At 42.1% G+C, this 26,177-nt stretch overlaps 3 protein-coding genes across 6 annotated transcripts in view; 1 reads left to right on the top strand and 2 right to left on the bottom strand.

Annotated features, from left to right (window-relative positions):
- Positions 1 to 26,177, top strand: part of tfb1m (transcription factor B1, mitochondrial) — a 35,256-nt gene that overhangs the window by 4,357 nt on the left and 4,722 nt on the right. The window lies entirely within an intron of this gene.
- On the bottom strand, positions 387 to 24,837 carry LOC144989091 (uncharacterized). Its single transcript, XM_078941038.1, has 3 exons — positions 24,760 to 24,837; positions 7,784 to 7,871; positions 387 to 2,762 (listed from the first exon to the last, which is right to left on the bottom strand). The coding sequence occupies exons 2-3, from the start codon at positions 7,798 to 7,800 to the stop codon at positions 2,330 to 2,332; spliced, it is 450 nt and encodes a 149-aa protein (XP_078797164.1). The 5' UTR covers positions 7,801 to 7,871; positions 24,760 to 24,837; the 3' UTR covers positions 387 to 2,329.
- Positions 13,694 to 19,079, bottom strand: LOC105356944 (claudin-20). The gene is made up of 2 exons (XM_011490507.4): positions 18,259 to 19,079; positions 13,694 to 17,697 (listed from the first exon to the last, which is right to left on the bottom strand). The coding sequence occupies exon 2, from the start codon at positions 17,578 to 17,580 to the stop codon at positions 16,795 to 16,797; it is 786 nt and encodes a 261-aa protein (XP_011488809.1). The 5' UTR covers positions 17,581 to 17,697; positions 18,259 to 19,079; the 3' UTR covers positions 13,694 to 16,794.

The raw sequence follows: 26,177 nt of genomic DNA, 5'->3' as shown, positions 1-26,177 counted from the left end.
GTTTCTCGTCTATCAGAGAGAAGCTCAGTCTTATGCAACACTTGGTTTGAAGGTTTCATTTTAGATCCAGGGGGACATGCTCCAAAGTTTTAAATGTCTGTGTTGGCTGATGCAGAGATCCACTAAATTCTACTTTGAATTAGATACATACAAGCTATATTGAAGGCTCACGGGCGCTCCTGCATCTTTGAACAGAATAAAATAGTTTTTTCTTTTCTGAAATAACAGATTATGTGATAAGGGGGTGTTCACTGGGCTCTTATTGTTGGTATATATTTCATTTATTGCACAGACTAAAATGCTGTTGATTGAATAGGACCGGTCCTGATTATTCATTCTCCAGTATTTTCTCTTCATCCAAGCTGCTGTTTTTCTCTGCATTTCTTTTTCTCTTTATTTTTTGTGGGGGGGATTTGGTGCCTGTTTTTGCTCAAAGTCGTCTAATTTTAGTAATTGATTTCAAAAAATGTAAAATGTTTGTAATACGTATTTGTTCATTAAGAGCAATGGGCATCGTCGTGCTCAGAGGCACTTTGACAAATGTGTATGTGGGTTCAGATCAACTACAAACTACAAAACTAAGCCCACTTCAGCTCTTTTACTTGGCTTTCCTAAATTATAGAAGCATCAGAGTCTGCAGATCTAGTTCTATAATTCAGGGATGAGGACTCTGCATCTCTTCTAACTGAAATGAAAGTCTTTCCTTTACTGTTGGTTTTTTAAGATAAGATGTTCTTTATTGATCCCGCGTTGGGGAACTTCAATTGTTACAGCAGATCAGTACAAAAAGAATGAAAGGGTATTTAAAATGTGGAAAAATAGAAAAAGTAATAACATTAAACAAAAAGAAGAATCTACACCTATATACACTATTACGACTTAACATATGTTATACGTAATAATAAAATAAAATAAGGTAAAAGCCAGTATATTCAGATGGGCTATGGATGCATGATAACCGGTTTTGTACATGCATATTTAAACTGTGGCATTGTACAATTTAACAGCTGTTGGAATGAATGACCTGCGGAACCGTTCCTTCCTACATGGAGGGTGTAACAGTCTGCAACTGAAGGAGCTGCTCAGTGCCTCCACTACCTGATGTAGTAAGTGAGAGGTGTTCACCATGATGGATGTAAGCTTGGCCAACATCCTCCTTTCACCCACTTCCTCCACAAAGTCCAGTGCACAGCCCAGGACAGAACTGGCCCTCCTGACCAGCTTGTTGAGGCTCTTTCTGTCCCGGCCTGTGCTGCCTGCTCCCCGACAGGCCACGGCGTAGTGGATAGCAGAGGCTACCACAGAGTCATAAAAAGTCCTGCACACTGCAAAGGACCTCAGTCTCCTCAGAAGGTGGAGGCGAGTTTGGCCCTTCTTATACAGGGCATCAGTATTGTGAGTCCAGTCCAGTTTCTTGTTGAGGTGAACACCCAGGTACTTAAAACTGTCCACTACCTCAATGTCCGAGCCCTGGATGCTCACCGGTGTGCATTGTTATGTTCTCCTCCAGAAGTCAATCACCATCTCCTTTGTCTTACTGGTGTTCATGCACAAGTGATTATGCTCACACCAGTCCACAAAGTCCATGATGATGACCTGTACTCCAGCTCGTCCCCCCCCAACACACAGCCAACAATGGCCGAGTCGTCAGAGAACTTCCGGAGGTGACAACTGCCGGTGTCGTATGTAAAGTCAAAAGTCTAGAGGACGAAGAGGAACGGTGAGAGCACCCTGCCCTTAGGAGTCCGGTGCTGGAAACCACCACCTACAGTTGTGTAGCCTCGCATACTGTGGCCTGTTGGTGAGGTAGCCGGTCGTCCATGCAGTCGGTCGTCCATGCAGCCAGTCGTCCGTCCACTCCAGCCCCTTCCAGCTTCTCTCTCAGCAGAGCTGGCCAAACGGTGTTGAAGGTGCTGGAGAAGTCAAAGAACATGACCCTCACAGCGTTTCCGGCGTCCTCCAGGTGAGTTGGCGCTCGGTGCAGCAGGTAGATGACAGCCTGTAGGCAAACTGCAGCGGATCCATTGCGGTGCTGACCACTGAGCGAAGGTGGCTGAGGATGAGCCTCTCCATGGTCTTCATCAAGTGGGAGGTCAGGGCTACTGGTCTGTAGTGGTTTGGCTCTTTAGCGTGCGCCATCTTAGGAACTGGAAACACACAGGAGGTCTGCCACAGGACCGGGACCGTCTCCAGTCTCAGGCCCAGATTGAAGATGTAAGTGACCACCTCACAGAGCTGGTCAGCACAGTCCCTGAGCAGTCCGGGTCCGATGCCTTCTGGCCCTGCAGCTTTCCTGGTCTTAAGTCGCCTCAGTTCTCTCCTCACCTGATCAGAAGTGAGGCAAAGGGGGGTGGAGGTGGGGGGCAGAGATGGTATGGCAGTGGATGGGGGTGGTGTGCATTGATGAGAGTGCGTGGGTGTAGCTGCTGGACAGGAGATGTGTGAAGCGGAGGGGGGGAGGGCTGGAGTCAAACCTGTTGAAGAACAGATTTAACTCGTTGGCCAAGCCCTGGTCTTCATCAGATGCCACCGTGTCTGCTCTCTGTCCGTGACCAGTGATGGTCTTTAAACTTCTCCACACACCTCGAACGTTGTTGTTCTCCAGCCGCTCCTCCAGCTTCCTGCTGTAGCTGTTCTTGGCCTGTCTGATTTTGTATTTGAGTTCATGCTGAACTCTCTTCTGCTCCTCTCTTTCCCCTGAAACATAAGCCCTCCTCCTCTCCTTCAGTAGGGCTCTCAGCTCAGGGGTCACCCAGGGCTTGCTGTTGGAGAAACACCAGACCCTCCGAGTTGGTACAGTGTTCTCTACACAGAAGCTGATGTAGTCTGTGATGCAGTGGGTCAGGCTTTTGACACTTAAAGTCACTCTCTCACCATCTTTTGATCCATTTTAAGTGTTCCCAATGACCTTTTAATTCAACGTTTGAATGTCTCAAAACAAGACTTCAGAAAAGCTGTGAGTCCTATAGATGCCTGTATGGACACATCAAATGTTTAAAAACGCAGAATAAGAGGCCTTATAGCTTATTTACAAGCTTAATCACTAAAGTCTCATTGGAGGTTTTTCAGGCAACACGTGTAATTATTTTTTACACCTCGTGTAGAATCCTTGAAGCGCTAACGGTGTGTATTTTATTTCCCCATTTCCATAAAAAATCCCACCTAGGTAATTATGTAATTGGGAACAGTCCCTGAGCTCAATGGTGCGTTCAGAACTTCCACACCAGTGAGGAAAAATGGGAACGGAATACCTACTGGGAACTGGAATGTTGTTCAAAATACCACATCGTTCAATAAAATATTGATTCATATGATATATTTCAGCTCAGAAAACAAATTTGTTGGCTTTAAAAACCCGTTTTCAAATAAATAACTGATATTAATGGAAGAGGTGGTGTTTTTATGAATACATTTATGAATTCTTGAACAAAAGACCAATGAGAAAGCAAGCAGATTTGGCCTGGGGAAAAGAAGTACATGAAATTGCTGTACAGAAAAAACCATCTTGCATGTGAGGAGCTCGTCTTTTACAAAGTAAATATTGATTTGAATATTGATTTTCAAACCTAGTTTCAGTTGGAACCGCTTGTGTTGTGTTGCAACATATCATTTTCAGACTGTTTTTTTTTTTTGTTTTTTTGTTTTAAACCTTCTAGTCTACAGCACTAGGATATTTGGGGGGGTCCAGGTCCACAAAGCCAAGATGTACAGATGTATGTAAAATGAGTGCAACTAAACAAATTATTTAACAGTGTTGTATGAGTTGAATTTTGCGCCGAACATGTAAGAAATCTAAGGCAGGAAGGGCCTTTCGCTGCAGTGAGTCTCACTCTGCACCTGCATGCACTGCAGATGAGTCAGTGCCCCTCACAGCCCAGGGCCTCTCCCCTCAGTTAATGTTTTAATGGGCACTTGGCCGGATTGATATCATTAAGACGGATGATGACTGTTTGATGAGCAGGCCTCTGTGCTGCAATATTTTTATGCCACCACCTCCCTCTCTGCAGCGGTCTGTCTGCTTTTGTGTCATGCAGCAACAAAAAAATGTTGTTTACGGATTCACACCGAAGTTTTCCTGCAGACTTGCAAAAACGTTCCAGCTGTTGTAGCATGAAAGCCTGTGAGCAAAGGGTGGATTTAGATTGTGACATTTAAGAATATAGATTTTTTTGGCAAAGATATGTTTGTCTGCAAAACTGATCTATTGAACAAATTAAAAAAAATCCAAGCTGCATGTTTTTTTAGAGCCAAAACAGGTTTGTTTTTCTTTTGGTCTGGGAAAAAGGGAAGGTTTTAAAGCAGTCAAAACAAGGCTAGCATTAGTTGTAGTCACTCTTTCTTTGTCATTTATCAAAAAAACAAATTATGATTCTGGAGCTTGCATCTTTGTTGGACATCGCCAAATGTTTGTTAACCCTGAATGTGATGCTAAATGTGTTCTCTCTGGCAGACACAGCTGCTTAATGACTGCATTTAAGTAAAACATCAACAGGAGTGCTGAGCCAGTAGAAAATAGCAAACAGGCCAGTAGAAAAAACAAATAGAAAATAGCATTGCTTCCTTCTGAATGCACTCCAGCACATTCACGTGTAGTGCAGCCTTCTGGAAATGTTAAACTCTCAGCAAGTTGATCTTCTCAAAGCGGTACAGTTTAATGTTTAAAGTCCCTCCAGTCATCTTCTGATTTATTCTAAAAGTGTTCTAAGTGGTCTATTAATTATGATTATGCTGTTTTTAGGCAACATCCAAAAAAAGTGTAGTTTTTTTTAAGACATAGTTTCTGCAGAGCAGCAGTAGTTCATTTAAAATTCACCTCTGAATTGTGGGCGGGACTGTTTGCACAGAGCAGCCCCCCCCCCCCCCCCCCCCTTCCCCTCTCCATTCCTGGGTGTAGCAGGAAGATTGTGGCCCACCCAGCATAATTTATACATCACTACTACACCCTTTTTTTTTTTTTAAATGTCTTTTTTTTCCGTCTGCTCCTGATTCGGAATTATTTGAAGAAAGATCTACTCAGAAATGCAATTTTAAGGTTAATCATCAGAAAAATGGCAAAAAATCACAACTTTCATTGGAGTGGGTGTTTAATGTAATACAATTATGTTCCCTTTTCTGCTCAGAGAAGCTTTGTGTGCTGACTAGGTCAGGTTGTTTTAACGCTGCAGCAGACTGCCGTTGCTTCCTCCTCTGATGTGTCTACTGTACACTGACCCTGTTTAGGATTTTGGGGAAAAAAAGCAACAGTAGCTTCTAAAAATAGCAGTCAAATCTCAATTTGTGATTTAAAGCCTTATGTTGTTGTTTTGTTGTGCAGTCGTTCCAGTGGCTCAGCGTTTTCAGGGACCATGCATGTGTGCACACCTATAGCCAATAAATCAGCTCAGCAGTCTAATTGGGGTATTATCTTGCTACGGCTGCAGCTCAAGGATCACCGATTGTGTTAATGAAGAGAGATTTGTTCGCTGTGAAGCACAACCAGGCCTTTGTCTTTTTTTTGTTTTTGTTTTTTTGTCATTGCAGTGACTTAATCCAAACAGCATTGTGTTTTTGTGTCCGCTTAGTCCCACACACATTAGCATTGGTGTGACACGAGGGGTAATATCTGGAATGAGAGGGACTGTCTAATCCGAATCACAAGGAGCCATTAAAATAATTTTTAAAAGGCTGTAAATTTACACACACAAAAAACCGACTAAAAGAGAACAGCGTTAGCTGGAGGAGTGTGTTGGTTGATTGGGACCTGGAGCTGACCAGTGTGGGAGGAAATGTTGAATCTATTCTAAATCAGCAGCTGGTGCCCCCGTATTGGCATGAGGTGTGCAGATAGGCTCTTATCCCTGCTGTTTAATTTATCCCTGTCCGCTGCACTTCTCTTTTGTCACAGTGACTGACTGAGATTGCCCTTGAAGCTGTCTGGGAGCTGCAATTGGCTGCTTCCACAGTGCGCCCCCCCCCACGCCGCCTCAGGCTCAAAGTGCTTGGGGTCTGCCTTGCATCACATCACACCCACCTCCTGCTCCTTATTAGACACTTTCCTTCTGTTAATTCTCACGTCAGTAGACAGTGAGCGATCCCTGAACTATTCACACCTTTGCTTTTATCTGATCTCGCCAATGGCTGCCTAAACTACGCAGAGGACTGGATTCTCTCTGGTTGCTTCAGTCATGTGTGCTTAATGCAACTTTCACACTGGGCACGTGGCGCTCACATTCAGCGCGTTCTTGAATGCACTTAGAGCATACAGTGTTCACACAGGACAGTCACTACTCCATACTAGCGCATGTGCCTACAGTTGGAAGAGGATGGGTTCGAAATGTCAAAGCGGGGCAAATCTTGTGAATGTCGCTCCAGGCTTTTTCTTTCACAGCTCTGTTCTGATATATGAAAGACTTTGTGTCCTATAATTCCGTCTGGGCACAAATTGCAATTATTAATTTCTCCTCCATGATCAATTTTCAAACTGTTGGCACTTCCGTGAATTAAAAAGGAGGCTACTATATGTCGCTACCAAATCAGAGTCCCTGATTGGTCAGATTTCAACTAAGTTTAGCTTGCAACACGTGTTCAATAGTCACGTGTTTTATTTGTAGAGAAAACCAAAAACTGACAAAGAATTTTGCGTAGCAGTGCCTAAAAAGCGAGAGTTTTAAACGCGGAAGCCAGAAGCACATTAACTGGGGTTTACACAGACTTCATTGGAAGCTTGAACAGCGTGTTGTTGAGAGCGGGGTAAACGTAGCTTTAGACTATAAGTCAGCTTTCATCATCGCTTTGTTTGTAGCTTCAACATTTAGACACGGAGTTCAGATGTTTGTCTGGATTTTCATCTTCTTTGTAACAAACCCGAAAGGACTTTTGCCAATAATTTATTACATTATTATTATTTGCTTTCCCTTTATCATCAAGACCTTCATTTCCACCCTTAACGCCATCTTTCACTGCATCCATAAACCACTGTCAGGTCACGTCTGGTATCTCCATCCAAAGCGTTTTGGTCCTAAAATACTCCACGTGCTTTCTTTGCACAAGACTAAACCATCTGTCTCGACTTTCTGTCTTTGTCGTCAAACTGTCTTACCAGTGCTGTTCCTCTAATGCGCTCATTCCTGATACTGTCCATTCTTGTCATTCTCCATGAAAATCTGAGCATCTTCAACACTGCCCTCTCCAGCTCTTTTTTTTTTTTTTGTCAGAGCAACCATCTTCTATCCATCCAAGATAATGGTTCTGTGTTGGTGTAAGCCTTCAACCACAAATCACTTCCGATCCACTTCTATTTAAAAGTCTACTTTCTTGACCTGCCGAATGCCTTTAGGATTCACAGGGTTGCTGGAGCCTGTCCCAGCTATAGTTGGGCATATCAGGGGTACACCCTGGACAGGTTGCCAGTCCATCCCAGAGCCAAATAAGCACACTTACATTCACACCTAAGGGCAATTTAGTCACCAGTTAACCTATAAAGCATGTTTTTCTACTGTGGGAGGAAGACGGAGTGCCTGGAGAAAACCCACACATGCACCGGGAGAAAATTCCACACAGAGAGGATCCAGCCAGAATTTGAACCAGGGCCTCATCACTGTGACGGGATTGTAAATAAATACTTTATAGCTTTATTTGTCTTTAAAATGTATTTTTCAAGTGTGAAGTTCAGATCTGCTTCATGACTGTAATCTGAGACTACCAGCTGCTTAAAGCCACTGTTTGACATTCAGTAAACGTTTCATACTGGAAAGGGATTAGTAGATGACAAAATTATAATTTCTAAGTGCTGCAGCTCACCCACCTCATCTTCTGCTCCATCTTTGGTCTCCTTGCTGTCGCCGGGGCACTGCAGGTCTCCAGTCCAGAGCTCTTCACGGAGCTGTCAGCACCTAGAGGTCAGTGTTGATGGCCACATAAGCCTAAACAGGAGCCAATTAACAACACACTCCCGCTCCATCTGGATGGAGGTTTAATATGTGGGGTTATTAACAGTGTTGTTGCCAATTACATACTCGGATGGTGCATCACCCCCGTGTTCTAATCAGTCAAAATGATGGATGAATGTCAGACTTTTCTGTCATCAGGATAAAAGGATAGAAACCATAGTCCTAAGAAATCCACTGAATCAGAGGAGTGGAAAAGCCAAACATTTTACTCAAGAATGGGATTACTTTAAAATAATATAAAGAAAAAAGGGATAGTGAGTCACTTTGCCTACATAGTTAAGCTGTGTTCACACAGAGGCGACCAGTTTCCATGGATAGTCAATGGTACGTCCTGGCTACTGTTGGGCAAAGGCGGCATACATAATGGAAGGTCGCCAGCCTGTCACACGGAGAGAGCCGCTACGAGAGGGGAAGGCAGCCTGCTCAGGCTTGCTAAACGTTGTGATATCTTTTCTTATTTTCATAGAGACGGTAATAAAAACGGTCCCCTAATTTTATTTTTGTTTTCATTTTCCCCTCTCGGGTTACTGCGGGACAGTGAGCCTTCAAACTGGGTCACAGAGAGACAGAAACGCCTCGGAGGCGGCTGTCTTACAGACACAGGTCTCAGAGAATCTTTGAATGATCACTTGAACCCAGACGTGGAGACGTGATTACAGATGTTTTTGTAGCGCTCCTCATAACAATTAAATCTCTCATCCGTGTCTACCATGCATTGTAAACGGCATAAACACAGACACTGTAGCGATCAGGCTATAATCATTAGCTAGAAGCTCCTCCCACACGCGGCCATGGCGTCAAGGTCAGGAACACGTTTTTGGAAAGGCGGCAAAAGAGAAGCGGATTACGCAAATAAGCTGCGCAACTCGCGTTCAGTGTGAACGCAGCTTAAGACCGCAGCTGCAAAACTCTCCTAAAGTTTTGATTTTAAATCTCATTTATTCTTCAGTTCATTTTTAGTGCTCCAGTTCACAACTGTGGGTTTTTCAAGACACAACAATGCTAAAAAAAAATTAAATCAAGGTGGAGAAAAATCACTAAAGTCATCATTAGTAAAATAAAATTAAACATGAAAAAATTGGTATGGTCCAAGTTGGTCTATATTAGTATTTCTTAACCTTTTTCAGTTTTCTTTTTTTGTCGTTTTGTGCCCAAAAGCCAAGTATTCTTTAACAAGTGCTTTTTTTTTTTTTTTTTTCAAATGCACAGCCATGGCTTACAAGATGAGACTATATTTTTCAAGTATTTATTTAAAAAAAATATTTATCAGTCTGCTTGAAAAATACCTTGAGCTTTTTTGTGAAACTTGTTTATTAGCATTCTATGAAAATTACAAAAGTTGTGTGTTTTTGAACAACAGTATCACAGAGTGCACCATCAAGTAGGGATACACAAATTCCTTACCAAACGACCACTGATCTGGATCATTCCAGTAAAAAAAAACACAAAGACAAAGTGTGAGTGTTGTGAACAAACATGTTATATATTATTATATTTAAACATTATCTATACTGCATCAAACATGTTAGTGCAAACATGTTGAAACCCTCCTGTTTATTATGTTGTTGGCCACAACATTGTTTCTCTGGTATTTAGTTACTCGCCTAAAACTAATGCATTAAAATTAGTATAAGGATTAGGTAATGTAACTGTTTAAAATTAAAATATATTACTGCACTGATTTAGACTTATATATATTCATATATTATATCCATTACATTGTAAAATGTAGAAAACTGGATCAAGACAAATATTAAAACTTTACTTTACTATTAAGGAAGATGGAATGTCAAAAAGAAAAGTTGCATGATGAGCAAAAATGCTATTAAGTGGCTGAAGAGGCTGAGAGGGAAGAACACTGACAATAAAGTAACTTGGAGTTGATGGATGCACTGAAACAGCGCCTGAAGGGGAGTGGCTTCCCCGCACCGCTACGGAGTACGTGAAGACGTATCTGTGACAGAGATGAATCTGAGGAGCGAGTGAGGCGTTCCTCCAGCAGACGCTTGTCTCCGCCCGCTCTGAGTAATGGCTGCATCAGCCACCATCCGCCATCTAACGAGAGAAGAGCCCTACAGATGTTCGTCTTGTTCTCGGTCATTTGGCAGGAGCAGAGGCCAGATGAGCGGAGCTCTCAAGCTACATTTCTTAATGCTGCACCGAGCATCCACAGACTCTGGCAGCTGTTAGAAATGCACTTTAACGTTTACATTTGCTCAAGATTGAGGTTCGATTTTTGTTCTTTCTTCAGATACGCTGTCTTGTGGGTTTAAAATATGTTTCTTTTAAACTAGAGCATATGGTTTCGTGTTTCCCACCTGGGTTCACTGAAGCACTTGATGTATGTCTTCTCTGTGACCTCAAGTGACCCAAGTCTTGCATCAACAGTAGCAGGGAGCCGACCGCAAAGGCCGCACTGTAATTTCTTTTGTCCCGCCACACATTACATTCATACACACACACAACTCATCTGGAGCTATTCATATCTTTTAAACGGGGTCAAATGCCGTATCGAGGAAAGTTATTTCAATGACTCGTGCCGGCCGGGAAACCGCCAGAAGGCACGGTCTCAATACTTCACAGAGCCAAGGTAAAGCAGGGCTAAAAATACTCTTCTTTTTAAAATGCAGAGGCGGGCAGAGTTAGCGCTAGAGCTTATCTCCACTTCTGCTTACAAGGATTTGTGCCAACTTAAACCGGACAAAGTGCTTTGTTAAATTCAAACTAAATCCAGCTTTGTTCATGTAGCAGCCACACTCCAGGAGGTTCAGGTTTTATTTCTTTTTTCTATTATCTTAAAATTTAAAGACAAAAAAAGCTGTTAATCTGCTAAACAGAAATGAAACATCACATTGATGTTAAAGTAAAAACAAAAACAAAACCCTTTGATTGAAAGAAAATCCAGAAAGGTAAAAAATTAGATTTGTGAACTTAATTTAATTTGAGTGATTTAGGGAAGCTTTACACAAAATCTCTGAACAATTTGGTTGGAAAAAAAAGAAGAATTCTGCACTAAATAATTGTTTTGCTTTTGGAATAATATTTTTCAAAATCGTGGCACTAAAAATTGATCTTTTAAAGCATAAAACCTGGTGCTTTAAATATATTTTTACCCTCACAACTTCATGACACATACGTCATGAAAACTTGACTTAATGAGTCAAAGAAGATATAAATATTTTAGTTTCATCTTTCATTTTTGTATTTATTTCATTTTTTCGGATACATTTAGGTGTTTGTATTTAGTTTTTATGAAAGTCAAAACATATGTGAGGAAAAGAAAGAAAATCATCAAAGAAGATAAATCTACAATAGATTTATTGTAAATATTTACTGTAGATTTATTTTATAGTATTTTCTATCATTAATAAGCTATCATAATTTTGCTTAATGATGTTATTTTTGGTATTTTGGAGCAAATACTGCAAATTGTATATCATTATATACCATAGTGCAGTTACTTAATCTACACAGTGAGTGCTTTTCTGACTTAATGAGCTGTTTGCGCTCTGTTCTCTCATTAATCTTTTTCACTATAACTCTGCATAATTTCCAGTGTATTTTCTCCCATCAAAGGTAATGTCAGTTACAAAACAGAGACGCACCAGCACCTTTCATGCGTTTAGCCTTCTTCACCTTCATCTTGCAGAATCTGGCAGAGCGGCGGCTGCATGCACCGTGCACAAAGCTGAAATATTAAAAGGCCTCCTTTGAACTGTCGGCCTGCATTGTTTTCCTACAAGCTCTCCTTTTGTCATCTGCGTAGCTTTTACTACCTTTGTCAGCAGTTTACTGCGCAGCCAAGGTCGTTTCTGCTATTCCCTCAGCCTCACGCGAGCAGCGGAGCCTCTCCAACAAAGAGAGGTCATTCCTCCCTCCGTGCAGATGACTGCATTAAATGTCTTGTATGAACATTCATAAAGAGGCATTACGATGGGATTCTATTTCATTCTTTGTGTCAGACACAAAGCTGGGCGCCGTTGTTGCTTCTTTAATTCTTTCCATTATTTTTGTTTTGCCATGTTTGTAACTGAATCGTAATACAAACCAAATGGTAGTCCCGCACAATAAATCAAACATTTATCATTATCGCGATATCAAGCTGTGCAATACACATATCGCAAAAGACGGCGAAAATTAGAAATGGTAAATGGCGATAAATGGTTACTTTAAATGTGCTAAAACAATCTTATGGCAGCTTGAAGTATTTAGCGAATCCTATGTAGACGAGGGTCATTTTGAGAATAATTTACCGGTAAGTATGTTAACTCTTATTTAAATTGAACCGTTGCAGTGAAATGGAAATGATGTTTTTGGTTGATTTGTTCATGTATCCCAAGTTATATCGTCGTCACAATATTGATCATTAATCCAGCAAATCGCAAGTTTTCCTCATATTGTACACCCCTACCAAATAACATTTGACTTCGTAGAGGAAAATATATTATAGAAATGTTACCGTCTCCTGGAAGTGTCAAGCTCTCACTTCACTTCATCTGCAGATTCCATACTGCAGCAGCTCTAAGGTGTAAGCCTTTCATGGGAAAAAGGAAAAAAAAAAAGGCTAAACACACAGAAGAGCGATCTTATTGGCGTCTCCCTATGTGGGGAGTAGTTATTTGATGTTCACCCGTGTTGCAGAAGCAAGAAGAGTGGGTGAACTAGCACCTTTAATAATCCATGGTATTTTCAGGAAGGCGTTTCTTCTCTCACTGGATATCGAGGAGGTTCCCACACGCTGTAATGAGAGCCCGAGTTCTAACTAATTTAATAAGCACTCCATGTGAAGCGCATACACTATAGGACATGGATATTAAATAAAATACTGCGCTGGAATCTGATTTGAAAGGAGCTCTGCTTGCGGCTAAAGACTTTCATTCTTACGCTTTAAAAACTTTGATCATTTGCGGCAGAAATTGGAGATTGTGTCTGCAGTTTTTATATCTGTCTCTACACACGGTAGCTTTTTGTAGATTTATCTCAGCAAAATGAGTTTTCATGTTAAAAACAAGTCGTTTTGTTTTGGGAAAATGTCCAATCTTCAACAATATTTAACCCCTTCATGCATAAGTTTATTTCCAGCTATATATATAAATATAAATATAATACATTTCAGTTTCATTTTTGCTTTTAATTGAGATAGTTTTGGAGCCAAAGTGGTTTGTTGAATATTTGTATTCATAGACATCAAGGGATTAATGCCAGGATAAGCTTTTTATGAAGTACTTTTGTACTTTGAATTTTCAGTTCAATTACTCAAAAGGCACAGAAGAACTACATGTAAATGGTATTTTGTAGCTAAAATAAGTTATTTAAATTCTAAATTTGTCACAGGTTGTCTGATAACGCTGCTTTTGTTCACACAATTTATTACATTTGAAAAACTTTTTTTCTTGTTAGAATACATCCATTTAAAACAGTTTCTTACTTCTTAAACATTCTGAATGATGTACCATCAATAAGTCATACATTTTGTCAGATAAATCAGCCAGCTCTGATAAAAACAATGCCTTCAAACTCCCAGGGGAGTTGTTGCTGTTGATGCTTCCAAGTGCTAGCTTTTGCAATCATCTCATCAAACACGGTGTGAAGAGCTTTTTAAAAAAAAAAAGAATTTGCACACAGAGATGTTTTATGGATGTCTGTCTCGGACTGATCCTGCTCTATCCGAATGCCTGAGCAGACCTTCGGGAACAGCCTGTACCAGTGAAAAACTGGCAGCAAAAGGAATACCATCTTCATCCCCATCAACTCCAGCCAGCATGTTGCGTTCACAAAATAGTTTTATTGGTAAAAAATAGAACTACTTGCACAAGCAAATTGAGACAACTTGATCAGAACTTGTGGAACGGTCCATCATCACAAAGATGCACTGGCAAAGTAAGAAGTGCTATAGCATTCACAAAAATAAGCTGCAGTTATCAAAATGATAAACCAACATCTCAGTACAGTATATGCTGGACAGTTACAACTTTTGGCGACTTTTAGGACCTAGTCACATTACTGTCTGGCCATTTAGAAGCAAATGAAATTGCGTGCCGATGATCAAGCTGCACAGTCACAAAAAGAAGTTCATTTAGCCCTGCTAAATCCTACCAGACAGAAATGGCACCATTATTTATTCATTTATTTATTTCGTCCTACGTGCAGTCTGTGTTACACATTTGTTCTGGTCCAAAAAAGCTTAAGGTGCTCAGCTATTCAAACCAGACTGATGGCAAACAATAACACACAATAAAAGTGCACTGAATAGTCTTCTTATAAAGAAGATATGGCATGAATATGGCGTTGTGTCTAATACGGAAATACCTGAAGGACTTCTCAACCTTGAAAAAAAAAAAAACTAGACGGTTGTGTACAGTCAGTACAGCAAATCCCAATTCCTAACACAAATTATTGAAGACCCCTTGATGCCTAGTTATTTCCAAATATGAAAAAAAAAAAGATGAATGTTTTTGCTTTCAAATTGATGCCAAATTAAGGCAAGTTTGGAGCCGATTTGCATGGATGCGTGTTTGCATCAACAGGTGTCAAGAGGTTAATAATATTATGAACATGTGTTAGGTTTTTCTTTCTTCTTAATTTTGGTTCAGGGTTGGGGGTGTCTGCTGTAACCCTCGGTCAAGATGTTACCATATTTTTCTCTTTTGCGTCTTCCTGTGCTTTTGAATTGAGACACAGAGGATTTAAAAGAAGCCTCAAAGGCCTAAAAGCTGCACTGGACTGTACACAGACATCCAGCTGACTGAAGACTTTCTGGCAGAACAAACCTTAGATCCATAAAACATTTCAGATGCAGAACCCTCATACAACCCAATAAAAAAATAAAACAAACACAACTCCAGTAATTGTTCAAACGAGTCATCATGAGACATAATTTGGCACATTCACCAAACACATAACGTGTCAGTAGTCGATGACATGGCACATTCTTTACTCTGTTTATTGCATTGCTTATGGGCGCCTGGGCAGTGAGTTATTGTCAGGGGCCAGTTCTATCTGCAAAAAAAACGCAAAGATGGCTGAATCGGGTTGGGGTACAAACTGGAGCCCCACGGAGCTGCCGGTGCCGGCGGGGGTGCCCACAGAGATGCCTGTGGTGTGCTGGCATCAGCCTGCAGGTGGCGAGCTGAGCTTAGCCATCTGCTGTCCCCCAGGAAGCTGCATGTTTGTGAGCTAGAATGTGCAGATCTGTACATCACAGCCTGTCCAGAGCACAAACAAAATATTCCTCTGAGTATAAGAGTGACACATACTAGAATATAAGCAAGAAAGCATATCCCTGCCAGTGGAATATGAGTAGGTATGGGGGGGGTCGGTTACGTGTGCGTCAGGAGGACATGCTTCCAACATGCAACAGCACTCTTCCATCAGGGATCATATCCCTGTGACACAGAAATGGCAGGAGGGAATGAGTGGTTAAAAGTGAGAGACTAGGGTTTTAAGATGCTAAAACCTTCGGGCGGCGGTTGCATAGGCTGCTGACGCACTTGAAAAACAAGTCACATATGGAGAATGACTCAAACCTTTTTTAGCATCCTGCCACACGGCTACTTGATCAGCTCAAGAAGCTTCACCTTTCCTTGGCTTTGCCCCGGCTCGGATTTTAACCCCGTGCGAAGCCCCCCTCCGTTACAGAAACAAGTTTTAAAGGGAAGAATTTTCTAAAAAAAAAAAAATGTTACCTTAATGTTAAAAAGTGCAGCACAGAGGTGGAATGATGGAGGGAAAAAAAACCTGCTCCCTCCCTTCCAAACAACTTCTTAGATTAACACGCACATAACCCCAAACTAAAAGGATTTTTAAAAAAATGAATGCCGTTTCCATGGCAGTGCAGACGTGGATGACAGAAGTGAAAAGCTCATGCAAAAAGCTTTTGAATGTTTATCGCATGCGTGAAGGCACACACAAGCATGTGTGAGCATGGAGGGGGATGGATTGTGATGGGTAGCCGCTGCTGGAAAAGGGAATCAGACGGTGCATCTCATACTGTCAAGTCCTCTCCACCCCCCACCCCCCGCCCATCTTTCCACCTGCAGAGTCGCAGACATATGCCTGTCTGCATTTTCTCCAATCCGGAGTGGGAGCCCACGTCTCGTCCTCCTGACAGTCGTCTTTGAACGTTGCAGCAGGGTCATGTTTCTACAGCATTTCAGGCACAGGCTTTGTGTGGCTCAGTCTTTTTACCAGGCATTCTGCTGTATTAATACACAGACAGGCTCCACACTTCATGCTTTAGAGGCAAAATATCCTCATTCTACAAGCTAACAAAAATATGACCATTGATTTCAATCATTCCAGGTTGCATTCTAGTGGATAAGTGTACAAAAACTACAATGGCTCGCTATGAAAGGGCTTTTACTTACTGCTCTCTGGTTATTGCCTAGTCTTTCCAGTGGTGGGAACCGATACAAACGATTGTAAATAGCAGCTAAATAATTGCTTCCTTTTTTATATATATATTTTTTTTATAAAATCTAAATTCAAACCTTTGGTGGGAGTGAGGGGTGGGGCTTCCTTATTTGCTTAATCCATTCCCCCAGGGAGCTCTTTCTGTGATTTACTGGTGAAGGACGTTGACATTTGGTTATCGGGTTCCTTCGACTCTGCAGCACCTTACACATTCCCGCTGTTTGTTCCGATGTGCCGCGCAGGGGGAGGGGAGGGGGGGATTCCTTCACTGCTTTGTGCTTGCAAAACGAAAAAACAGGAAACAAACAAGGAGGAAGGGGAAAATAGATTGAAAGTTCTTGCCCTCCTCTTTTTCTCCTCAGCTTGGAGTAAAGCCCGACGTGCAGCATCGGCTGTGACGGTTTTCCCCTCAGGTTTTGCTCCCTTTAACAGAAGTGCACACGCTGCTGCTTTATTATACATAATCCTGAAGGCTGTAGCCTGTCTTATTGTCTAATGGGGAGAGTGAGCAGTACTGGTGCTGGAGCTCCTGCTGCTGCTGGAGTAGCTGTTGCTGCTGCTGCTGGAGCAGCAGTTTGTCAGGCGGAGGGAGCAGAATCAGGTCCTGAGGGCCATGCCTCTTCCCCGAGCAAGACATGCAGAAGATGGACCCCCCCACAAAAAGGAATCCCGCTGAAACAAAGGCCACGTACACGGCACCTCCGGGCTCAAACTTATTGCTCTCGGGCACGCTGGAGTCCAGGAAGCTGGTGATGACCTCCTTGGTGAACCACGAAGCGGGCACCAGGCACAGAAAGCCTGCAGCAACAAAGCAGCCTCCACTAGCGATAGCAGCGTGCCGCTTGGAGCGCCGTCCTCCTCCCCAGCGTGTGCATTTTAGACCCAGGGATGCCAGGCAGAGGCCCATGGCGGCGAGCACGCAGCACAGCACCATGGTGGTGCGAGCAGTCTGCAGATACGCAGGGAGCGACAGCACCGAGTACTTCAGTGTGCAGCTGAACATCCCGGTGCTGTACCACGTGCAGTCCATCCACAGGCCCTGCATTTGGGAGATCGCAGTGATGATGTTGGAGCCCACATCCGCACTGACCTTCCAGTTGGGCAGCAGGGTGGCCAGAGTGGCACCCATGATGCCCAGCAGCGCCAGGACAAATCCAAAAATCTGCATTCCTGTGGATGCCATGCTCCGCTTCAGGTCAGTGTTGCTGACGCCTCTGCCGTCGTCCTCTCCAGGCTGCATTCACCCAGCGCCAGCCAGGCTCTTCAACCCCGCCGCCTAGCTGCCTCTCTCCAGCGTTTTAGTGGTGCAACCAGCTGCCAGTGAAATCCCCCGTTCCTCAGCTGTGGCTCCACTGGACTGGAAGATGGAGAAGAAAATGAGAAATTGAATTGAGACGGGTCCCCTTGAACTCCCTCCTTCATTATCATCTCAGTCAGCGCACACAGACTTTTTGCTGTCTGGAAACAAAAGGCGGCTGGAGAAACAAACAGCAAGATCTGCTTCTGGCTGACAATAGGTAAGCAAAACACAAGGGGACTGTGTGCATTTTCTATTTGCTGTCGTTGCTTGAACATCGAGCTGAGAGGGAGAAATGAGTTTGTGGTCATTCTTAAAGGTATGTCGACTTAAAGCTGCAGAGCTCATACACGACACTTTGATTTAACTTGAATATTCCAATCCTGGCTTTTAAACACCCAAACAACAGAGTTTAAAGATAAAACGCTCCTAATAATGTTTGCTCCAACACAAATAAACTTTTTCAACACACAGATTTCTAACCCTGTATCTGTCTTACTTTTTAGCAGATATTTAGGTGGGGATTCTTATTCGACTGATTCATCTTGCAGCTTCAATTAAACCGAGTTCATTTGTTTGCGATCTGATAAGGAGGAAACAGATGATAAAATAGCCTCTTACCGGGGCTGGTGCAGAGCTGGAGCTGACGCGTCACGTTGTTCGCAGCGATCCCAAAAAACTGTAAAATCGCAGGCTGGTGAGGGGGCGAGGAGGAGGACGAGTCGGCCCGATCCGCCGATCCATTCAAGCCACCCATTTCCTTAGCAACAGCGCATGAGAGACCACACATGCTCGACTGGAGCCTGCCAGGAGTAACTGTAGAGCTGCTGCCGCCGCTGCTGCGGTCTCCCTCTTTCTCTCCTCCTCCCGCTCCGCTCTTTCTCCCCCTCTTCACCAGGCTGTGTGTGTGTGTGTGGGGGGGGGGGGGGGGTATGTGTGAGCGCACTCAGCCTCACTACTTAAATAGGGGTTACACAGCAATGTTCATATCAGGAATGCTGTTGTACTTACATTCCCTCATGACAACAAAGAGCTAGTCTGTTTCTTTCTGCCTTTAGACAAGTCTCCAACTCTTCGTTCATATTTACAAAGCGGCGTTTTACCAAAACCTTTTCAAATCTCTTTTCATCATCACAGTCTCCTTAACCCGCCTCTAAAGGAAACCAACAGAATTACATTTTAGTCTGAGAAAATAAATCGGCATTTCTTAGTAAACAGAAACCTTTTATTATTAAATATTGTTTTTATTTTTAGTCAAACTTTTAACAAAAGTCCGTTACTGATGTTTTTGCACTTAATGTTTCTTTTTTTTTTTAACCTGTTCTGTCCAACAGCTGAGCAAACAGATTAGAGCTGAAGGCCTTTTGTTTTGGACAGGTTTTACTATCACAAAAGGAGGTTATATAGCTTCGAGAAACCAGAGTGTAGATTTGTATAAACCCCTTTTTGTTGTATTATTTTTTATTTATTTGTTACATTTAGTGTGTGTGGGGAGGGAGAGGGGAAGAATGGGGGGGGGGGGGGGGGAGTAAAAGGAAGAGAGGTGAGAAGGTGGGGGATACAAGTACTGATTTGAATAAGTTATTATTTTAAGTTGTAACAATTATACCAGATCTGCTGGAAAGACATATATCACATCAAAGGTGAAAATCTGACACGAAGATGAGCGGAACATATCTGTCCATCAATACACTGTGGGTTAGGAGGAGGGATGAAGCAGACAGGGAGCAGTGTGGCAGTGTGCACGTGGGGGTGGAGATACATGCACGCTGCCGAAGTGAACTGTGTGTTCTGCAATGAAAACCGTGTGTTGCACTTAATGTTTCTAATAAAAATAATTTCAAAAAAGTCCCAGGTTGACTTTTATGTTAATTATACTTATTTTTCTTGTTTCTACAGTCAATCGACAAAAACAAAGTTTCTTAGGTAAATTGTTCTGTTGTAAATCTACTTTAAATATCACAGTAAAGTTAAGATAAAAAAACATCTTCCAAAGTTGGATATAACTTTAACAGTAAAGTACGATTTTTAGCCTGAAACAAACAAAAATTGAAAGAATAATTTAAAAACCCACTTCAATCATCTTTTGATATCTTTTAAAGCATTCCAGTTGTCTTTGAATTATGATGATGCCATTTTTAGCCAAAATTTTAATAAGCTGTGTCGTTTTCTAGGTCATAGTTTCTGCAGAGCGGCTTGAGTTCAATAGAAACTCCTGCTGAAACTGTGAGCAACTCCAGTTTGCTCACAGCCCCTTTACAACCCTAACCCAACGTTACCGGTGCAAGGGTTAGGGGTGAAAACAAAGACACGCATGGATCTATTAGTCTACAATAGGATGCATCAGAATGGAGTGGAGCAGGGAGCTTGTGGGCCGCCCAGCATATTTTTTTACGTCACAAATACAAGCTTTTTCAAGTGTCATTTTTCCGTCTGCTCCTGCTCCACAATGATTTGAATAAAGAATACTCAGATATACAATTTTAAGTTTAATTTTCCTAATAAGTGAGAATTCATGAGAAAATGCCACCAGAACACGTTAAAAACACCATCTTCATCCGAATGTTAGTTGTGTACATTTTGGCCACACTTTTGTTTGTGTCAAGGTAGATTTGCTTCTGTTCAAATTTACTAGCTCCAATACTAAGAAATGTGAATAAAAAGGTACATTTCAATTTTTTTTTCAGACTGCAGCATGAATCTGCTTATGCTCATTTCTGCTGGAAGATATCTATATGCCGGTATGTCACGGCTTCTCAAGAATCATGATGCAGTACTAGTTTACTCTGAAGACGAGTAGCAGTCAAGATCCAAAGTTCTGATAATATTTCAAATCGCAGCCTTAGGATTTAACTGAGTAGAGTGATCTAAATTGAAAGAAGTGGTTACTATCATTATCATCTGATTATCTTGTCAGTCTTTGTACTCCAGGAGGCTTTCTTTGTTTATGTCATGGTCCAAAGGCCACAGAAGCGTTTGTACCTCACCGTACCAAAATTGATCCTCCCCAGAGCGGCATCTTCATCAGTCAGCAGGAGGTTAAAACTCCCAGCTGCTGCTCCATCTCTGACTGCTGCTGCTTTCCTTCCCGCAGAGGACATATAGGAAGGGAGGGAGTGGCTAAGATGGCCCTGATTCATGAATGACAAAGAGGACAAAATGATGGAGAGAGGAAAATCCACGACTACCAGTCTTGAAATCTTTGTAAATGCAAATGGGTGCTGTTAAGCATCTTGCTGCTTGGGGACATTAATGGAAAAGGCCTGATGAGGCGACCACTCTATGATTATCTCCCATTTGTTGGGGGTGATGTGTAGACGGGCTGGTAGCGACTGATTAGTTTCACTATTGATCTGTTTGTTTAATTTGACTGAGCTCTGTGTCCAGCTGCCATTGTTTCTCCTGTAAATTACCCCTGAGAGTCACTTTTCTTCAAATGAGATTCTGGCCCACATGCAAGATGGTGCACACCACATTACCTCCCCTGTAATGCCGCCGCTGACCTTCAGCAGCCTCTCGGTTTTCCAAACTCCTTGCGGGATAGCACTGATGCAGGAGAAGATGTTTCCCACTTTTCCTGCACACACTACACTATTTGCACGTGTGATCTGTCTGCTTGTGAAAAATGAGATCTGAAGTGCTGATGTTAGTGTTGCTCTGCTGGGAGTAGGGTGGATTAATAAATAAACAGATCATAGGAGGGAAACGGGCGAGACGAGGAATGAAGAAGATGGAAGGAAAGCAGAGGGAAACGCGGTTCACATACAGCGGATCAGTGCAGGCGTGTGCAAGTGTGGTGGTCTTTGTTTTATCACCTCGCTGCAGAGCTCTCCAAGCCAATCTGCAGCGCCGATGGCACAGTCGGACGAGCTGCAGCCTTTGCCCACACCAGAAGCGTTTATCGATCAATTTGCATTTTCCCTCCTTTATGTCCTCCTTTCTGTAATTGGTTTTCATGCTCAGTGTCTTGAAAGGCTGGTTTGTTCACAGTTTGGAAGCAAGGTGTTGCCTGATAGCGCAGATGCTGCTGTCAACGCATTTTGTTTGACAAGCTGCCTGGGTTCAGATCCCCCAACACAAATCTGTTTTAGTCCAAATTCTGACTGGATGTTTGTTTATATATTATCTTTACTTAGTTGTAGTACTATTCTAGATTTCTGGAGTAGAATTTAGACATTTAGAAGTTTTTGAACATCTAATTTGACATCAATTGAGAAACCTGTACTTGTCCTGTTCCATGCAATGAGTTTCTGGTGGGAAGCAGTGACTGCTCAGGAAGCCAAACCTCTTCCTTCCCCACAAGCCCCTCAAGCAATGTCATCCCGGTAGATTCTTTGCCACCGATTGTTGTCCTCTCCTTTCCGAGAGGCTGCATAACTCCACTGATGTTATGGAGGTTGTCTTCTTAAGGTATTGTCATGATTAATGCAACCCTACCTCCCACCCCCAACTCAACTCACTGGTCGCACATTCTCTGTACGCTTCCCTTTCTTGCACTCCGTGCCTGTTTATAGCTTTCTTCCACCCCCCTGCTCTTCCTCGGAGCTTGCCATTATGCAAGCCCAAGTGCTGGTGGTTCAGGTGGCGCCCCAGGGCGACTGCTATCTCATCTTGGATACGCTTAGAGGGACATGACAAATTACTGCTCATACCCCATTGAGCAGCAACCTAGTAAGGAAGACACATCTGAGGTGGAAACGGGGGGAATGGGGCTGGAGGAACCACGGGGCAAAACTGGGGAAATGGTGCTCAAGCTGAGCTTTAGGACGTTTGGCCATGAAATCCAGTAACACACAAGTTGTTCTCGACAGCAGGTCTGAGCTGTGGACAAAGGCAGCCGTGTGACTTTAAAGCTACGTACACAATGGGCATTTGGCATGTGATCAAGAATTCTCTAAATGCACGTTTAGCCCATGGTATTCACACCGGACAGACAGGGAGGGGCTTTTTCTTTTTCTACTGTTTACTAGCGCATGTCCACCCCCTACAGATGCAAAAGGCTTGGTGCGAAATGTCGAGACTGTGCAAGTCTCATGAATCATGATCCAGGGTTTTTCTGTAACAGCTCTATTCCGAAATACAAAAGACTTGGGGTCATATAATTCCAATTGGGCACAAATCGCAAATATTAATTTCTCCTCCATTTTCAAAAAATTGGCACTTCCCTAAATTAAAAAGGAGGATACAATCAAGAGTTTATGGTTTAACTTTCAAGGCGTAATCAGTGGACACACATTTTGTATGTAGAACCTACAAATAGATGTAAAAATGTGTATCTATGCGTGAACGCTTTTTGAATGCAGAAGCCGGAAACACGCATTAACGTGTGTTTTCATTGACGGCTCATTGAACATGGATGCTTGAACGCGTGTTCCCAAGGGCGGTGTCATTTTTTGATACCCTGCCAGGTCAATACCTTTCTTTTCTTTTTCACTTTTCTTTGAAAGTCAGTTTTTAGGTTATTTAGATTAAACTTGTTACAGAAGAAGAGTCCAGTGGACTCCAAAGATTGCCTGGAAATTTGCTCCTTTGTGGTCATATTTTCTAAACAACTGGTAAAAACGAATCTTTTCTAGACTTCTGATTGTGTTTGGTTTTGATCCACTCCTTTGGTTGTCTTTAGCCGCTTCTCCAAAAGCTAAACTTTGTAACGCACGGTGGGACTGCTGTGCTGATTTGTCCTGACGTTGTGTTGTGCACCGTGCTTTGATAGACCGACTGAGGCATGGACACTTAGCATTCTTAAAAAATAGTTTAAACTGCACAAGAAATGTGTTTTCTTTTGGTGGTTGGTTTTGTAAAGTTAAATATTTGATTAAAGTGATTAATGTCTAGAAAACCAACATGTATTCTGTTAATTTTGTGTTTTGATGTGCTTCAATCAGGAAGTCAGTTTTGTCATTTGTCCATGTAATGTAATACAAGATAGAGGTAGATTGTGTCACAACAGTGAAATTAGAGAGACAAGCATGACTTTTCTGTGTTTAAATTAGAAAATTACAGGAATATATTTCCAGCCTCACTTCTCCCTGCTGCTGCTGCTGCAGCTGCTATAATTATCGTCATTAAATTTGCCTTTAAAGTTCAAGATCTCCCAAAAAAAGACATTTGATGTTTGGTGGCAAGGATTAATGTGGGGTAAAAACCAGCTGAAGGCACCTCCAGCAGAGGGGCCAAGTGACAGACTGCTATTTAGGATGGAGTTTCCTTGCATGTTGAGGTTATCACAGGAAGGATTAATGACAAGCAGTGGGATATATTACAGTGGTGCTACCCGGTGGAGCCATGTAGCAAGGCCATCCATAAATCATAGCAGCAAAGTGACTTGGACAAGCTGATGGCTGAAATGCTGCTGCCTGTAAAGTCCCAATATCGACTTTTCCCCTTGATTCTCTCTCAAATCATGAACTGTGGAATATAAATGGCCTAATTATTCCAGCAGAGTGAAATTAAAGGCTTTGCTATTTTATTGCTTCTGCCTAACAGATGGCTGTCTGATCTTGCATCACCGAGCCACTGATGAAAATCCAGAATTAGACGTTCTCTGCTTGGAGATGGGGCAGGTGGAGGAAATTATTGTTCTAATCCAAATGAAAAACCAAACACAAGCTTACCTATAACCATAAAATTCAACAGCAACATACATAGCCCACATTTGAAAGCATTTGATGCGCCATTAATGTTTTTTTCGGACTATAAGTCGCTGCTGAGTGTAAGTCGCAGCAGCCAGAAAAGGCATAATAAAGAAGAAAAAAATCATATACAAGTCGCTCCAGAGTATAAGTGGCACTTTTGGGAAAGAAGTGCAGCACATCTGAACAAAACCACGAAGTTTATCCAATTCACGCTTAAAATTTGCATCCGCTGCCTCTTTGTCAAATCTCATCAAATGGGATGCTCAATGCTTGTCTGAAACTGTGTCTATAAACTAGACACTCCTGACACTTGTGGGAGAAGCTACTGTTAAAAGTTTTTAGTCTCATCGCTACATCGACTGTTTATCTCAGAGAGATCAGGTTTATTTATTTTGAAGAGCTCCACAAAAGCATTGGTGAACACGTCACCACGTTTGTGTTCATGAGATCAGTCTTATTGGTAATGTATTATTTTTTTTTTACCTACCACTGCAGGAGGAAGTCTGAATGAGGGTGCTTTCAGCGGTACTTCTGTGTCTCTGTAACCCAGTAACCAGTCTGTCCCGCCTTATGAGGACAGAAAAATAATAACAATAATAATAATCATGTCTCGATGGAGATAAAAAATATTATAAAGTTCAGGAGGAGATGTTTGTTTTGGATGGCGATCTTCTTCTGCGTTGTCAGTATCAAATATTGATACACACATCTACATCTACAGTGCCCTCTAGTGGTTCTTTGTGGGAAACAACCGCTAAAGGACAACCGGGTGTTATTGGAAAAATATATTAGGCCATTTATGTTTTAAAGAAATCACATATAACTCGCTCCTGAGTTTAAGTCACACCCCTGGCCAACTACAAAACAAGAAACATATAGTCTAAAAAACACCATATATTGTCTGAGGCGGTTGAGACAAACAGTCCCCACCACCGCTGTTCCATTAAACGCCACCGCAGCAGGAGGCATCTCGACATATCCGAACAACAAGAGGATCCATAGATCTAATTGAAGGTAACACTCAGCTTGACCTGACTGATTCAAAACAAGGGGACATCTGAGGCTCTCACTAGAAATACTTTGCGCGCCCTTGGACCACTGTTGCTTTCCTTCTCTAATTCTGGACACCAGCCTCGAGCCCCAGTAAAATGCAGCTGTGAAGGAGTGAGTCACACCACCCAGAAATACGAGCTGCAAGGATGCTCATGAAGCTCCACGGGGCTTTTGCAGCTGAAAAGGATGTTGTTCTGTTTTATGTCTGAGAAGTGGGGTCCGTGTCCTTGAGACGTCTGTTATTTGCTTATTTGTTTTCCTTTAAATTATGCTGTTGGGTGGTAGATAAGCACCTTTTTTTTTTATTCCCCTTGTATGTATTTTATTATCAAACCATTCTCTACTTTTTTTCTAGACACTGAATCCTGTTCTTATGCTACATAAAATGATTTGAAGATCTTGGGTAGAAATAAAAGCACAAAAAAAAATTGATGAAAAGAGTTATTCTGACTATCACCACAGATGTGTGTCATTGTTAGTTTGTTCAGACACCCGTTGTACAGTTCAGTTCCCCCTCACTAGGATAATGTGGCTGTTACATACTGTGAAAAGACAGACGGCCAACTGCCGGCGAGTCTGTTTGTGCCAAACCCACAGATTCAGCGGAAAATCATCCAAGAAAAGAGCTTGGTGCCATCAAACCATATATACTTATTGCTGTAAAAGCATGGATTATTAAAATGGTAGCCTTTTTCAGTCTATAAATGTATTTATTTTCCAAATATCAAAAAAGTCTCACATGAAAAAGATTTCTTTCTCTTCATTGTCCTCTGTCGTTTATTAGGATGATTCAAAGATTGGAAAAAGAAGAAAAAAATCTGCTTTTTCTACCTTCTCTTTTTTATCATTGTC

This window comes from Oryzias latipes, chromosome 22 (assembly GCF_053564925.1).
Source record: "Oryzias latipes strain Hd-rR chromosome 22, Olatipes_Hd-rR_3.1".
NCBI lineage: Eukaryota > Metazoa > Chordata > Actinopteri > Beloniformes > Adrianichthyidae > Oryzias > Oryzias latipes.
This window is presented reverse-complemented; position numbering and strand designations above follow the sequence as displayed.